This window comes from Amblyraja radiata, chromosome 41, assembly GCF_010909765.2.
Source record: "Amblyraja radiata isolate CabotCenter1 chromosome 41, sAmbRad1.1.pri, whole genome shotgun sequence".
In the NCBI taxonomy this organism is placed as follows: domain Eukaryota; kingdom Metazoa; phylum Chordata; class Chondrichthyes; order Rajiformes; family Rajidae; genus Amblyraja; species Amblyraja radiata.
In genome coordinates, this window is record NC_045996.1 from 8,525,691 (window position 1) to 8,543,880 (window position 18,190).

An 18,190-nucleotide genomic window follows, 5' to 3' on the forward strand; every position below is an offset into this window, starting at 1 on the left:
ACAAAGATGTTAACTACCCCAAGGCTCTGAGGAACAGATTGTGAAGGCAAAAAATCTTAGACCCTTTGATGTAGGTCAAAATATGAAGATGGCTGGCCACATTAAATACAGTGCAGATATAGGCCATTCATCCCAAATAACCCATTTTGATAATTAAGCATAAATGTAACCGGCAAAGAATTAATAAAATAAAATAATGAGGCTCAGTGGGTATACATATCGATAGTTAGAGCCATGAAGGGCCTGTCCCACTGTACGAGATAATTCAAGAGCTCTCCTGAGTTTAAAAAAAAATCAAACTCGTAGAATGTACGTAGCGGGTACGTCGGAGCTCGGGGACGTCTCTTAGCGGCTCGTAGTGCTAACGGCAGGTACTCGGGAAACACGGTAAGCTCGTGAAGATTTTTCAACATGTTGAAAAATATCCACGAGAGTCCCGAGTACCTACGAGCGGCTATTACCGTAATTCTCCTAGTTCGAATCAGGGGAAACTCGGGCGAACTCTTGAATTACCTCGTACAGTGGGACAGGCCATTAACAATTCGATTTCATGCTCCCAACATACACCTTGTGGAGCCCCATGATACCCAATCTATGACCCGCTCATGTAGGCACGGTTAGTATTGTCTCTGTTTATTCGATTCCCCATGATGTTAGTAGGAGGGAGCAGGAGAAGAATTTGGCAACAGTAATGTCAAGGTTAGATGATCAGACGTTCTTTTATTGAGATGGTCATTGCCTGGCACTTTTGTGGTACAAATGTTCCTTAGTCAAACCACATACACAAACGGACTGCAGTGTTAGCGTTGCCGTCTCACTGTTGTGAGAATCAATGTCCAATTATGATCTCTGTGTGGAGTTTGCATGTTCTCCCCGTGACCACATGCATTTCTGATGGGCACTCTCGTTTCCGCACACATCCCAAAGACAAGGCAGATGGTTAATTGACCATTGGAAAGTACTCCTTAGCATAGTCAAGTGGCATAGGAAACAAAGAATGGTCGATGGGTAGGTGAGAGAGAATTACTGCATGGCTTCAAAGAAATAAGATGCAAAACTACAAAAAAAGTTACAGATGATGGAAATTTGGAATAAAACAGAAAATGCTCTTTCCCAGTTCTGACAAGTTTTCTGAAATAAGAGTATTAGTGAGATTTTTCACCTTGCATCCAATGTGCCGAATATCCTCCTCCTGTTGTAATTAGGAAAGTTCATTGGCTGTGCAGTTGTGAATGGAATGGAATATTGTGCACTCTTGTTCATTGGGAACATTTCCTACTGATCTTTTAAAGAAATTTGATGATGAAGTTGAAGTTTGGTTGTTCCTAGGTTATTGCAGTTGTGCCCTGGGGTTGGGGCAATTGAGTTTCAACAGCCACAACCATTGGGGTGGGAGATTGCAACCTGCACGTCGTCCGCCCTGTTTCGACGAATGCAATCAACCCGGCGTGCACAATCAAATAGAACAAGTTGTCCTACAACTTTAGGCTGTGCACGCCATACGCAAGAAGAAGAACCGCAACCATCTCCATTCTGCCAGACAAGACTCCAACAACTAATTTAGTTTCCCCATGAATGACACACGTTGTCAACTGTTGCCTTGATGACAGGGACTCCCGTCTTACCCGATGCCACTTCAAATCATCGAAACCTTTTATCACAAGAGAAGAATTGGGTGATAATTCACTGGATTGGATTTGTCCTGCTTCTTGGAAACACGCCAAGTTTGCAGGTTGATACCAACAGTGAGACTGCACTGAATATTTGGATAGAGATACAGCTTAGAAAGTTCAGGTCTTCGGCAATGTGGTAGTATGTTGTCTGGTTCCGCGACTTTTGAAGTATTCAATGCTCTAAGTAAACCTCTTTGACTGATCACATGGAGTGAACTGAATTGGCTGAAGATTAGCTTCTGCAATGCTGAAATCTCAGGCCAAAGCTGAAAGGAAGCATCTGCCTGTCACTTTTGCTACAAAGGCTTGAGTTTTAAATCAAACACAGCAAATTGTAATCAGTGCAGTCTCTCAGTTAGATTGAAGCTGGTTTATATCTCAACCCATTTAGACACTTATTGACTGGTATCATTTGATACAGCCTCAATTCACCCCAACTCTTTTAAGTTCCAAATATTACTCCTAAACTTGATGGGTCTAATTTTTAACCCACCCCCACCACCCTTTTCAGTTCTGAACTATCTCATAGGAAATATTCAAAACTCGAAAATAGCAAGGCTAATGTTGCTTCCTTCTCTGTACTTCTTTGGCTCGTTTCTTCAATCAATCACTTTTTATCCAATGTACGTATCAATAAATGTAGGCTTGATGGTTAGGTGGACTGGAAGGGCTGAATGGCCTTTTTTTCCGAGCTGTTAACACTCTTTGACTCTATTGGCAATCCCTTCAGGTATTTAAGTAGCCATGTTCTTGCTTTCCTCACTGACGATCATAGGTATGCGATATTCTGATTCCTGAACAGCGGAAAGAAAGGAATTACGTGGCAAATCAAACCAGTTTAGAAGGGATCCATGAAATTAGGAACATTCCTTTAAAGGTATAGACGATAGAAATGTAGAAAGTTCTTCAAGTAAATTTCACTTGCTCTGCTTAGCATATGCTAAGCATTATTCAGTACAAACATAGGCAGTGTGTGCAATAAATTTGTTCAATGCAGTAAAATTAGGGCTGCCCGAAGCCACATGAATATGGGACAGGTTCCATTCAGACACGCCATTGTTTTAACTACAATCAAATTCATGTGGAATTTAAATTCCCATTTTTGCCGTCATCATTTTATTAAACATTTCACTGAACACACTCTGTTTCATATGCACATCATTCACAGAATCTCGGGACACATCAACCTGTATTGATTGTACAAATATCAAAAAGAAAGCTACACTTTGGTGGATGCCATCTTGTAGGCACTGACTAAAAACCTGTGTGTAGATTTAATACTTGGTAGAATACAGTCACAATGATAAGACAATTGGATTTTCCCTCTTCACAATCCCAGAGTAACGTTACCACGATTTAACAGTTGGCATGTAAAAAATATGAAACTGGGAAAGAAAAAGATTAATCCTTCACTTAAAATGCAAAACAAAGTAATGATAGGAGATTCAATCTGACTTTTCTGTTGCATTCAGATTGTGGTGGTACATCCAAAATGGTGGCCAATATCAAGGCATGTAATGGGAGATAATTATCAGTGTTCCATCTCTGTGCTATCTTTCACATCTAACCTTGCCAACTAAAGGCATTGGGTAGTATGAAATTAACTGGACCTCATCTCTTGGTAGCTTTCACTCTAGCACAACCCAGGGTGAAGAGGCCATTGCTCACTCCACCTTGGAGCCGTGTGCCAGGCTTCTCTGGGTAACTCTGGAACACAGCAGGAGAGTAGGCCTGGATATTTATTCGGCTGATGTTACTGTGGCTTGGACCGATTCCATAGTTTGCTCGTCAAGGATCCGAGGGAGAGGGTAGAAGATTTCTGCTGCGATAGATCACTTATCCGCTGTTTTTCTTCCTGCATTTTGAGAAACAGAAAGCAAATGTTAGTGCTGACACAAACTCTCACTGGCACGACTTACTCTTCCAGTGTATTCATTATTTAACGTACAAAATGGGTCAGACAACTTGCATAAACAAAACTGCTGCAAACAATAACGACATCAGGGTCAAATAACCTCCATTTCCTTAGAGTTTGGTTCGTTGAGTTTTGGACGAATATGTGGAATATTTTATGTTCACAAATGGACCGACGTGGTCTTAGTTTAACACTGCATGAAAACGGTCAGCAATGCCAACTATGTGCCATTTCCTCAGTTTTGCAGAGGCAATTCTCAGCCTTTTGACCCACAGGCAAAGAGCTCCACCACTGAGCTCCAGTTGACAACTGCCCATGATGAAACAGAATTCACTGACAACATTGTAAGCTAAAATAAACCTGACAAGCAATTACACAGGAACTGCAGATGTTGGTTTAAACCGTAGACACAAAATGCTGGAGTAACTCAGCGGGACAGGCAGCATCTCTGGAGAGAAGGAATGGGTAAAGTTTTGGGTCGAGACCCTTCAATCCGAAGGGTCTCGACCCGAAACGTCACCCATTCCTTCTCTCCAGGGGTCTCGACCCGAAACGTCACCCATTCCTTCTCTCCAGAGATGCTGCCCGTCCCGCTGAGTTACTACAGCATTTTGTGTCTATAATGCCCCTGTCCCACTTGGGAAACCTGAACGGAAACCTCTGGAGACTTTGCACCCCGCCCAAGCTTTCCGTGCAGTTCCAGGGGTTTTTTGTCAAGTCTCCCTACCTGCTTCCACTACCTGCAACCTCCGGCAACCACCTGCAACCTCCGGGAACCGCACGGAAACCTTGGGTGGGGCGCAAAGTCTCCAGAGGTTTCCGTTCAGGTTTCCTAAGTGGAACAGGGGCATAAAAGCAATCACACAACATCTCTGTAATCAAATGTATTTATTTTAAACAATGTTTTAATACAAATACATTTCTTAAAATGTATGACATTGGGTTACAATAAGACGTGAGAAAAGCTGTTTTACATTCCATGTCAATTAGCAAACCCAATAATCTGCCAAGTCTTTGACAACAAAACAAAAATATTTTTGACATTTAAAAATATTTTTTTCACAGTATTTGGGTAAATATGACAACACAAACAAAACAAATAAATATCTTAGATTAATGACTATGTAACATGTCATAAGTTCCAGTTCAAATTCAACAGAGGGGTTAGAGAGAATATGCTCCACAGAGTTTGCTCTATTCCTGCTTTGATATTCACTATGCACTGAATGAGAGAACCTACAAAAGGAATACCTGGTTAAAGAGGGTAAAGACTAGATAAAACATTATAAAGGAAAGATTTATTTGTCTGAAGAAGAGTCTCGACCCGAAACGTCACCTATTCCTTTTCTGCAGAGATGCTGCCTGACCCGCTGAGGTACAGCTCTTTGTGTCTATCTTCAGTTTAAATCAGCATCTGCAGTTCCTTCCTACATTTGGAATAGGTACAAGGAATACATTGCTGTAAGATGTGGCAAGGTAGGTTACACTGTGGCCTTCAAGAGGGAAATTAATATATGGTAAGAAAATCTTTACTAGGTTACAGAGAACGATCGGGAGAGATAGTAGACAGTTGCTCTGGCCGAGGATCAGGCATAATAGTCCAAAGGGCCACCCTCTGTGGTAACCACTTTATGGACAATAGACCAGGGGTCAGCAACCTACGGCCCCTGGGCCGAATGCGGCCCGTTACCTGAAATCATCCGGCCCGCAGACAGATTTCTTTTGCCCGTAATCATCTGGCCTGGTGAACGCCCCGAGCAGTACCACTTCCTGCGCAAAACCGTCGGCACGGCCACGCACCTTCTGTGAACATGTTTAAGAAAGAACTGCAGATGCTGGAAAAATCAAAGGTAGACAAAAACGCTGGAGAAACTCAGCGGGTGAGACATGCAAAGATTGCATGAGGCTGCCTCACCCGCTGAGTTTCTCCAGCATTTTTGTCTACCTTCTGTGAACACATGATTTGATGCCTGCCATCTAGGGCGGGATGAGGGGTGGGATCCATGTGTACACGTGATAGATGTGGCCCGCCATCCGCTCACAGACATGCGTCCCAGCCCCTATGTAGAACAAGGTTGCCGACTCCTACAATAGACAATAGGTGCAGGAGTAGGCCCTTCGAGCCAGCACCGCCATTCAATGTGATCATAGCTGATCATCCCCAATCAGTACCCCGTTCCTGCCTTTATGATTCCACCTGGAGTGACACAAGTGATTGATAACAGAAGGGTGATTTAGTTTAGTTTAGAGATACAGCGGGGGAAACAGGCCCTTCGGCCCACCGAGTCCGCACTGACCAGCAACCACTCGTACACTAGTTGTATCACGCACACAAGGGACAATTTACAGAAGCCAATTAACCTACAAATCTGCATGTCGTTGGAATGTGGGGGGAAACCGAAGCACCTGGAGGAAACCCACACGGTCACAGGGAAAAACTCAGTACAGACAGCACCCGTAGTCGGGATCGAACCCGGGTCTCTGGCGCTGTGAGGCAGCAACTACCGCTGCGACACTATCAGATTGCTAGTCACAAAAATGTGAGAAACATTATTAATATTAAAAACTTTGTTCACTTTTCATTGTAACATTTAAGTAGGGTGATTTACTGTCAGGGGCAGCTGATCACTTACCTGTGCTAGTAGTTCTTGCCTTTTTCTAAACGCTTCAATTGGATCATCTTCAAGAGCATAGTTCTCCAGCACGGATCTGACATCTTCAACTCCACTCACTGCAATTGCTGCAATGCAAAACCATCAGTGAAGTGAAATCCATTATACTATTAGAACATTTCACTATAGCATTTGTAAAACTCATTTTGAGCGCCTTTGATGGACCAGTGGGAAAATACACACGGGCTAGATGTCAGGTCACATAGACTAACACAATCCTGATCTAACTAGCACAAATTTAACTAATATGGGGGTGAAACAGGGAAACTCCTTGAAGAAGGGTTTCGGGCCGAAACTTTGCCTATTTCCTTCGCTCCATAGATGCTGCTGCACCCGCTGAGTTTCTCCTGCATTTTTGTCTACCTTCAATTTTCCAGCATCTGCAGTTCCTTCTTAAGCTCCTTGGAATGCCTGCTCTCAAACAGAGTGAAAAATCAAGGGCATCATCCAAGTGACAGCCAGCTTCAAACAAGCAAGTAAGATGCACTAGGCTGGAACATATTGATGATGACAAAGTGCAGGATGAAGAGATTTAGCTCTTAGGGCTAAAGGAATTAAGGGATATGGGGGAAAAAGCAGGAACGAGGTACTGATTTTAGATGATCAGCCATGATCATATTAAATGGCGGTGCTGGCTCAATGGACCAAATGGCCTACTCCTGTACCTATTTTTCTATGTTTCCTCCCACACTCCAAAGACGTATAGGTTTGTAGGTTAATTGGTTTGGAATAAATGAAAAAAATTGTCCATGGTATGTGTGTGGGGTAGTGTTGATCGTTGGTTGCAGCAGACTTGGTGGGCCGAAGGGCCTGTTTCCATGCTGTATCTCTAAACTAAACTAATCTTGCTGGCTATGACCTGGCGTCTGAGATGTAGCTGGTGAGTTAAGAGCTGGTTATTGATTCTTACAAAAGCTTGTACCAATCTCTGGAACCTCACATATCCAGATAATGCTACAAGTAAATGCAGGTATAGGAATAGCCAACATGGAGATCTTCCTGTGCTGGGACAACTGGAACAATAACGTGGCCGGAGGCATTGTGCATCGCGGGAGTAAATGAATGTCTAGACAGGAAAGGATAGGCCCATAGTGTTTGCAGAGGTTTCTGCAAATTGATGAGGTCAGTGCATGAAGGTTGCCTGACCACATTAAAGAAATGTCTTTGTCTTTCCTTCACAAAACCTACAGCTTCATAGCACCTCCCATATTTCCCCCCATTTTAAGTGTAAACAAGTTTGCTTAGCTTTGCACATGGTTTCAGAATAGCTCTTATATATTCCACTACAGAAGGTATTTGAGATTGGCAGTAGACAATAGACAATAGGTGCAGGAGTAGGCCATTTGGCCTTTCGAGCCAGCACCGCCATTCAATGTGACCATGGCTGATCATCCCCAATCAGTACCCCGTTCCTGCCTTCTCCCCATATCCCCTGACTCCACTATTTTTAAGAGCTCTATCTAGCTCTCTCTTGAAAGCATCCAGAGAAACTGCGTCCACCGCTCTCTGTGGCAGAGAATTCCACAGACTCACCACTCTCTGTGAGAAAAAGTGTTTCCTCGTCTCCGTTCTAAATGGCTTATTCCTTATTCTTATGAATGTCCATTTTTATAAACGTTTGCGCTTTAGGAGTGCCGTGATTCGGTCTCATCATTTTTATTGAGGGCGAGCTATTGATTATTGTTAATTCAAGCTTTTTGTTTAAAATCCACATTTTAAATTGGACACCAGACACCAATCTAATCCAACTGAAAGCAATGACACTAAACACAACTGAGACCAGTGTATCTACCATCAATAATGTACATTTCCTGCATGAAAGTTTAAAGAAAAGCATCACCTACCTATCCATTGCAAATTAAAGCTGCAGTGTGGCAAAGACATTTAGATTTCTGCCATTACAGAGTATTGGAGGGTAATGACCACGCAGGAGCTGAATAACTTTCACGTGTGGACCGACTAAAACATTGAATTACAGCAGAGTATTTGAGGATGGAGAATATGGGATTAGAGTCCAATCCTGTTTTCTTCCCACAAACACACAGATATTATTTAGCGATCAGAAGTGGCGAATCAACATTATTTTTCAACTCCCTCGTCTAATTTAAATTGATCGACTGCAGTTTGTTTATGATGCCGAACGCAGGTAAAGTGTGTCCCACTTTCTGACTCACAAAAATAAATTGGATAGGTATATGGATGGGAAAGGAATGGAGGGTTATGGTCTGAGTGCAGGTAGATGGGACTAGGGGAACATAAGTGTTCGGCAAGGACTTGTAGGGCTGAGATGGCCTGTTTCCGTGCTGTAATTGTTATATGATTATATGTATAATACATTGTAGACAAAAGTGCTGGAGAAACTCAGCAGGTGCAGCAGCATCTATGGAGCGAAGGAAATAGGCAACATTTCGGGCCGAAACCCTTCTTCAGACCATGGATAATACATGGTAATTCTCAGCTCTAAATAATAAGTTGTTAAATTTAAGCATACTCCAGGACTTCAAACAATCTGGGGTGAAACTTCAATGTAGTAGGTGGGGATTGCTGCATTGACTTCCTGCCTTGACTTCCTGCCTGCTCAGGTGACTGCAATAAAATCGAGACACTACTTGAACAAGAGTAGAGATTTCTATTATTGTCTAGGCCAATAATTTGTTCTCAACCTAAAAGCAATCAACAGGTAATTTCTCATATTACTTTTTTGGGGGGATATTAATGTGCACAAATTTGTCAAAATTATAGAGCCGTACAGCATAGAAAAATACTTTAGCATTACGAGTCTGCATCGACCACGATGCACTCATTTACACTAATCCCATTTTTACACTAAAAATAGACTCAAAATGCTGGAGTAACTCAGCGGGACAGGGAGCATCTCTGGAGGGAAGAAATTGGCCTGAAGAAGGGTCTTGACCTGAAACGTCACCCATTCCTTCTCTCCAGAGATGCCGCCTGTCCCGCTGAGTTACTCCAGCATTTTGTGTCTATCTTCGGTTTAAACCAGCATCTGCAGTTCCTTCTCCATTTTTATTCCATACTTTGCTCTTGCCATCACTCTGATATTTTATTCTTGTTTCTCAGTCTCATAATGGCTTCGTTGACTTTCATTGGCACAACTTTGGTCCTCATGTTGATAAACAGCAATAAAAGTTTCCAAAGGTGATGGAAAGACTGGAAGAAAGACTAGATGCTGAGAGCTCTCTTATACCTGCATTAAGGAGGCAATTAAACACACCTGAGCAATTACAAACACTTGTGAAGCCATGTGTCCCAAATATTATGCTGCCCAGAAATGGGGGGGACTATGTATAAACTCAGCTGCAATTTCTACATGGTGAAACCAAAATATATAAAAATACTCTTTAAAAAAATCTGACAATGTGCACTTTAACTAGATGTGATTTTTTTCTATTACAAATCTCAAATTGTGGAGTACATAGGCAAATAAATAAATGATGGGTCTTTGTCCCAAACATTATGGTGGGCAATGTAATTGTAAATGTTGCCTTTACATGCTAAGCCATCAAGGAGCTAGCTATATGTTTAATTTATTTTCTCTAACATTACTGTGATTGTTAAATAAAGTTCCAAAGTTTGGTGAGTTACCAAGGAACGGGAGAAGAGCGTTCACAGTCTGATAATTGCACGAAGGTCTTGGATACTTAACAGACTGGAGCCAGGCCTCCTCATAATAAATTCAAAGTGAAACGTTAGCTTCCTCTTGCAGTAATTAATGAAATCCAAGCAGAAATTTACATCTCCACTGGGCATACTACTTTAAAAGAATGTTTCAGTCACAGGTTGCTCTTCCACATCTAGTGAGCCACATTTCACAAGAACATTCCAATACAAATTCCTGTACCAGACCACAGGCATTTTTGTTTAAAGCCGCACTCGTAGGTATTCCATAGCAGCTCATTGTTTCCTGGTCCTAGGTGAGAGTAGCAACCTGTTTGAGGCTGGGAGATCTGCAAAGAATAGTTTGTTGATTCTTGCACTAAACATTTTACCTTGCATAGAAACATAGAAAATAGGTGCAGAAGGAGGCCATTCGGCCCTTCGAGGCAGCACCGCCATTCATTGTGATCATGGCTGATCGTCCCCTATCAATAACCCGTGTCTGCCTTCTCCCCATATCCCTTGACTCCACTAGCCCCTAGAGCTCTATCTAACTCTCTCTTAAATCCATCCAGTGACTTGGCCTCCACTGCCCTCTGTGGCAGGGAATTCCACAAATGCATAACTCTCTGGGTGAAAAAGTTTTTTCTCACCTCAGTCTTAAATGACCTCCCCTTTATTCTAAGACTGTGGCCCCTGGTTCTGGACTCGCCCAACATCGGGAACATTTTTCCTGCATCTAGCTTGTCTAGCTTTCCTGCACTAAACATTATTCCCTTTCTTATGCACCTGTACATCTGTGGATGCCTCGATTGTAATCACGTATTGTCTTTACGTTGACTGGTTAGCATGCAATAAAAGCTTTTCACGGTACCTCGGCCTATGTGACAATAAAGTAAACTCAACTAAGTTACACAGACTTAAGGGCCTGTCCCACTTACGCGAATGTTTCGGCGCTTGCCGGCACCCGTCGACACATGACGCCTGTATGGTCGTGAGTAGTCGCCCAAAGAGTCGTACCATTTTCTGGTCGCCGCTGGGTTTTCAACATTTTTAAATTTTTCGGCAACCTGCTGCGACTATGGCGGGGGCCGGCAAGTCGCCAAACAAATCACGTGAGTGGGACAGGCCCTTTAGAAACAGACATTCAGCCCACTGCATCTGTGATGATCATCAAACATTAATCGGCATGAATCTCATTTCTCCACTTGTTCTCTGAAGTCCACACCCTCCCTCCCCCACATTCCCATTCTGCAATCAGCCCACCTACACCAGAAGCAAGTTGATCCATCAACCCTCACACCTTTGGCAAGTGGGAGTTAACGCAGTGTTCCCCGAGGAAACCTATGCAGTAACAGGGAGAATGAGCAAACTTCATACAGACAGCACAGCAAGATCAAGATCAAATCCAGGTGGCCACAGTTGTGACAAGCTGCCAGCTGCTTTCCCAATGCAGATCCAGTTCAGGAGTCGTAATGTCTTTGTGAGTGCCAAACACCTTGGCAACTGACTGGAAAGTACTTTGCCTTGCCAACCAGCTCTGCCACCTTTCTCTAATGCCTAATTTCTCTGGAACAAACCCGACTGTACGGATGTTGTTAATTTAATCTCAAAAATGGATTAACCATGCTGGTTGTGGCTGCAAGTGCAGGCAGAAGGGTCTTGACCCGAAACGTTACTCATTCCTTCTCTCCAGAGATGCTGCCTGTCCAGCTGAGTTACTCCAGCATTTTGTGTCTATCTTCGGTTTAAACCACAGCATCTGCAGCTCCTTCCTACTCATCTCACCAGAGATGGGTATTACCTGCATCTACAAAATGGAGATTAATCTGCCCATGGGCATCATCAACATGGATAATTGCAGCAAACGACACACATTTAGTTGAAGAGTCTGAAGAAGGGTCTCGACCCGAAACGTCGCCTATTTCCTTCGCTCCATAGATGCTGCCTCACCCGCTGAGTTTCTCCAGAATTTTTGTCTACCCACATTTAGTTCTGATACTTTTAGTGAATGGCTTCTTAGGAGGCTCTTGGTGCAAGGCCATCATGATAATTCACAACACAGGGTCACGTCCAATGGTACATTTTCCAATAAAGGCAATAGTTTGATAGAAAGGGGCGTAACGGTTCAGTTAAGCTTCCTGACATTAAATATAACAATATAATGTAGGCCCTCACAATGCAATTTTAAACATGCTCCGAGTCCTTTTCAAACCTAGTGTCACAGCTTCTCTTTAGCCTCTGTGACCTTCTAACCTCAGTTCATTCAAAGGCACAACAAATATTTAACTTGTTCATAACTAAAAGGAACCATTTGGCATTGTTCCCCCATGGACCTTGGTCCTTGGAAGATGCCAGATGGCATCACTGCAGCTGCTCGCAGCAACATGAGCTGTAGTAAGTGGCATCACAATGGCAGTGCATGGTGAATGAGTTAATCTACATCAATAGTGAAAAGAGGAGGAAAAAAATACATTAATAAAACACAAAGGACAAATAACCAGATTGTCATAATTGACCCAAAGGTCTTGGGCACATATGCCTCTTGGAGCTTTCCTATGATTAACTGTTAAGGTACCAGTTGCAGCCCTTATTATGGAAACTTTAAGCTCATATCTGTTCAACCAGAGAGAGGGAGGCCAGCCACGGTTTGGGGAGGGGTTAAGATTTAGAGTTACAAAATAAGGTAACCCACGCAATTTTAATTAGTGTCACAATGCCCTTGACGGAATCTCGCTCTTTGGGATCCAGGGAACAAGACAGCAGGCAGATGGGAACTTACTTTTCAGGAATGTTGCAAGTTCATATAGGGTTCGGTCATCAGAATTCCCATCCCATTTCCTTAGTGCGATGCCGTTGAAGGGTTGGAGACGGAAAGCTTCTTTTTTACAATCTACAATAATAACTTTGGAAGGGTCCCTGTTCAGGCAAGACACATCCTATAGGAATGGAAAGAAACAATATTCATATTACACAGATTAATTGACTGTTACAGATGGCTAGATCATATTAACATTTGATTCACGGTCTATCCTTTCAGACAGTATTGGTGTCAGTAACAAATAGAAATATTGGTGTCAGAAACAAACAGCAAATCTGGCTACACTAATGTGCTTCTCAAACCCCTCATAAGAATGTTCTTACAACCCAGACATGGGTGGTAAGAACTGGGCCGAGTTTTACATGATTGGCCAACATTGATGAGGTCTACGACAGAACGAACAGCCACATTAGGCAGGGATCGGACCAAATTAGCTGCCAGACTCAGAAACAGGACGATAGAAAAATTAATCATGAAGAGACCGGAGAAATTTGATTAAAATTTAAAAGAAAATCCAAAACAGTCAGCATCAATTGCATATTAATAAAAATATTAATATTGCAGAGAATGCTGCCACCATCTGTGGATTTAGAATTGCCATATTGTTTAATCTAATTATTGCAAACCAATCTGCTCTCGAGTAGAGTAAATCAGTATTTGTGTCTGGTTTAAATATAATTATAATTCATTATTTAACCAGACACAAATACTAATAAAGCTGTTAAGCGTCACCCCTTCATAGCAGCATAACCTTCTAGTTAATTACAATTAAATCTGCACTCACTACATGTACACACCCTCCCATATTAAAGGAACAGTTTGATGACTTGCAAGGAAACCTGTCGATGTTTAGTGTTTTAATTTTGCAGATATCTGATATTAAACCAGATTTTTATTGCTTGAATGAGAGGGAAACACTAGAGTGCAAAAATAACACTGGGGGATGTCTTTAATAATATTTGCACAGTACAATAAGAAGGCAACCGGTTACAGTTGTTATCATATTATGAAAACATGGAATATTCTCCAGCTTATTTTTATTAAAGCTTTATTTCAGACACAGGTCCATATAACACATCAAACAGTACAAAGAATTACAAAGATACATTAAAAAATTGCATATTAGCCTAAAATATATATAAGCTATTGCACCAATGCCGTCTTAGCCTAGAAGTGAATCTCTTTGTGGACATTTATCCTGGAAACGAAAGTTGGGCAGTTCTTGACTTTATATGCCACAGAAAATACACACAAACATCTAGAGCAACTCACCGGGTCAGGCAACATCTCCGGAGAAAAGGAATAGGCAATGTTTCGGGTCGAGATCCTTCTTCAGTCTGAGAGTCAGGATCTTGACGCAAAACGTCACCTATTCCTTTTCTCCAGAGATGCTGCCTGACCCGCTGAGTTACTAAGGCTTTTTGTGTCTATCTTCGGTGTAAACCAGCATCTGCAGTTCCTTCCAACACATTCCAACATATCACAGGTTACATATTTGGCATGTTATGAATTAGCAAACCAAAGGAGGGATAGCTGTAGTAATGATGCTTCATTTTATCCAAATTACCTGTCCAGTTCTCCCTTTTGCATTCTTTGCAACTGGCTTCTGTCCCACAAACCTGCTGTGGTTAAAATCTCATCACGGGTACCACCATGACCTGATGCCCTCACTTTTTTTTAAATTCTTGGCAACCTTTGAACACATTCGTTCACTTTGTGTACTTATCAATTTTGTTTATTAACCTAACTGTACTCCACTACATATCAATCCAGTCTTTGACTCCCTTCTACTCCTTCATGCCTCGGAGACAGTCAAGATTCAAGATTCAATTTAATTGTCACATGTACCAATTAAGGTACAGTGAAATTTGAGTTACCGTACAGCCATACTAAGTAAAAAAGCAACAATACACACAGCACATAAAATAAAGTTTAACATAAACATCCACCACTGGAATCCACATTCCTCACTGTGATGGAAGGCAATAAAGTTCAGTCATCTTCTTCCTTTGTTCACCCTTGGTCGGGGCCTTGAACCCACCGCAGTTCCGTTGCTGACGGTCCGACGTTCGAGCCCTCTCGTCGGGGTGATCTAAACTCCGGTATCGGGACGGCTTGGAGCTCCCGAGTCGGCCGCTTCTTACCGGAGACGCGGCTTCACGGTGTTAAAGTCCACAGGGCCTGCGGTCGGAGCTCCAACACTGGCGATCCTCGGCAAAAGATCCCAGGCTCCGCGCCGCACCCACGGCTTGAAGCTCCGGGCCGGTCTCCAGGAAAGGCCGCACCACTACACGCTGTAGGTGCAGGGGGAGGCGGAGATGCGACACGGAGAAAAATCGCATATCCGTCAAGGTAAGTGACTGGGAAAAGTTTATTTTATCACACTTATTTTGTAACTCTAAACATTTATCACACTGACGCCCAAACCTATACTCATCCAAATTCCATGCGGTCATCATTGGCAAGCGATTTAAGCTGAAACATGGGTGATTTTACAAGATCATTTGGCAACAGCACCAACTGCTGTGCCATCGTCCGGACTGCCAATGGAGTTTTCCTCTCTTGACATTTATGAATCAATCAAAGCTGGTAAATATGGAGAGGGATAGAAGAAGGACAATGACAATTAAAAAAAACTGCAGATGCTGGAAATCTGAAATAAATAAAAGATGCTGGAAACAGTCAGCAGGTCAGGCGACATCTGTGGAGATAGGACGATAATGTTTCAGAGCAAAGACGTTTCTGTAGAATGTCAAGTGTTCCCCTTTCCATCGATGCTGCCTGACCTGCTGATTACATCCTACATTTTCTGATTTTGTGGATGAACATGTCAGGTTGTTTAGTTCAGAGCTATAGCATGGAAACATGTCCTTCGGCCCATCGAGTTCACTCCAACCATCTTCCAAGTTATGCCACATTCGTATTCACTTCCTACAACTGGGGGGTAGTTTTACAGATATCAATTAACTTACAAACCTAAACATTTTTGGATGTGGGGGGAAACCCGAGCACCCAGATGAAACCCACGCGGTCACAAGGAGAATGTGCAAACTTGAAACTGATGGCGTCCGAGGTCAGGGTCGAACCCGGGTCTCTGTCGCTGAGAGGCAATAGCTCTATCAGCTGCGTCACAGTATTGATAAGGGGTTGGACAGGCTAGATGTAGGAAGATTATTCCCGATGTTGGGGAAGTCCAGAACAAGGGGTCACAGTTTAAGGATAAGAGGGAAGTCTTTTAGGACAGAGATGAGAAAATTATTTTTTACACAGAAAGTGGTGAATCTGTGGAATTCTCTGCCACAGAAGGTAGTTGAGGCCAGTTCATCGGCTATATTTAAGAGGGAGTTAGATGTGGCCCTTGTGGCTAAAGGGATCGGGGGTATGGAGAGAAGGCAGGTACAGGATACTGAGTTGGATGATCAGCCATGATCATATTGAATGGCGGTGCAGGTTCGAAGGGCCGAATGGCCTACTCCTGCACCTATTTTCTATGTTTCTATACCTGATTGGAGAAATCTTTCTAACGCATTATGCTAAATATGCTCATGACTCCTGAAAATTCAGGCACTGTTAGAGGTAAAGAAACTGAATTTCAGAAAGTGAGGAACTATTACTGCCTGTGCGTTAAAGAGTAAATGACCAAGCTGCAAAATCTACCTTCAATATCAATGCTGTCATTCACAAAGAATGTTTACTCAGATGGCACTTTTAGAAATTGAGAGCATGAGTCATGAAATGAGGAAACATACCTTAAAGCAATAGAAAATAACTTTACGAGGATGTTGCCAGGACCCGAGGGTCTGAGCTATAGGGAGATATCGAGTAGGCTGGAACTCTACTCCTTGGGGCGCAGAAGAATGAGGGGAGATCTTATAGGTGTATAAAATCATGAGGGGAATAGATTGGGTAGATGCACAAAGTCTCTTGTCCACAGTAGGTGAATCAAGGACCAGAGGACCTTGTTTAAGGTGAAGGGGAAAAGATTTAATAGGAATCCGAGGGTGGTGGGTGTATGGAACAAGCTGCCAGTGGAGGTAGTTGAGGCTGGGACTATGCCAATTTTTAAGAAACAGTGAGACAGGTGCATGGATAGGACAGGTTTGGAAAGATATGGACCAAATGCGGGCCGGTGGGACTGGTGTAGCTGGGACATGTTGGCTAGTGTGGGCAAGTTGGGCCGAAGGGCCTGTTTCCACACTGTATCACTCTATGACTCTAAATGACCAAAGTGCAAAATCTGCCTTCAAATCTACACTGTCATTCATGAAGAATGTTTACTCAGATGAGGAGAGCATGTCATTATGAGAGAAAGGTCGAAGTAGGAAGGAATGAGGAAACGCACCTTAAAGCAATGGAAAATAACTAATATTCTACGTCGTGTATCATAGCTTCATCACAAAACCTCTCACAAATCCATCAATCAGAGCACCTGTTTGTTCTGTAGTTGTATGGAGTTGGCTGCTCAATGGCAATCTACACTTGGAAAGTTGACATCTGCATTCGGTATATTGCTATTAGTCTATTTTTGTTATGTGTACCGAGATACAATGAAAAGCTTTGTTGGGATGCTATGCAATCAAATCATATTATACATGGGTACAATCAAGTCACACCATACACATGAACACCAGGTAGTACAAAGAGAAAACTACCAGTGAGTAATATAGTGTTACACCATTACAGTTACACAGAAGGTGCAGGTAAAATTGGTGGACATCTCCCAGCTGACAACTAAAGTCCAGCTTTAGTCTTAGGCCCCCTTCAGTCGTGGCTGACCATGGGTGTCTCCATGGGGCTATTCCCTATATGGAGGATGCCTGTGCGTGACTTTGTTTAACGTGGGGAGACTGGTGCACAGACAGCCACCCCACGGTCCTTGACAGAGCTGGGTCAGAATTCAGTGGCATGGAGTCCAAGACGACCGGAGACCCTTTTCTGCTGCAGCCTTCTCAGCCGTTGTGATGCTCCACTAAGGTCAGCCATCATCCTCTGCCTGTTCCACCGTTGAGGTCTTGGTTGGATTGCTACTTGTCAGAGACCCTCCCCCTTGACCTTACCGCCATGGGTGGCCCTACCAGGAGCATAGCTCCAGACGGCATCGCTCTCAGGATCTCAGGTCCACACAAGCTTCTCCACCACGACAAGGTGACAATCCACGGAACTTTAGTAAGGGTGTAATATTAGTTAGGTGTCAAGGGTTATGGGGAGAAGGCAGGATGAGAGGGTAAGATAGATTTGAATGACAGGGTAGACTTGATGGGCCAAATGCCCTACTTCTGCTCCTAGAATTTATGAACTCATCTTTTCATTTTGCAACCAGATCAGTACAGAGGGAGGAACAATTTCAAAGCTGCATGAACATCAATTCAAAGTGTAGTTAAAGAGACATTTGTAAATATTATTTCCAATTAAATTCTTGCCTTGGCTTAAGGATACCAAACAAGCAATAAAAGTCAGTTAAATCTTTAGTCAGTAGGTGCTATAAAAAGAT

General features: G+C 42.8%; 1 protein-coding gene across 2 annotated transcripts in view; it reads right to left on the minus strand.

Annotated features, from left to right (window-relative positions):
* Nucleotides 1–700: 700 nt before the first annotated feature.
* timm50 (translocase of inner mitochondrial membrane 50) overlaps nt 701–18,190 on the minus strand; it is a 107,210-nt gene continuing 89,720 nt past the window's right edge. For both annotated transcript variants that reach the window (XM_033014516.1, XM_033014517.1), the window contains 3 exons: nt 12,661–12,817; nt 6,222–6,328; nt 701–3,528 (listed from right to left, as the gene is read on the minus strand). In XM_033014516.1, the coding sequence (XP_032870407.1) occupies nt 3,427–3,528; nt 6,222–6,328; nt 12,661–12,817 (366 nt within the window). In that variant the 3' untranslated portion in view covers nt 701–3,426. The remainder of the gene's footprint in view (nt 3,529–6,221; nt 6,329–12,660; nt 12,818–18,190) is intronic.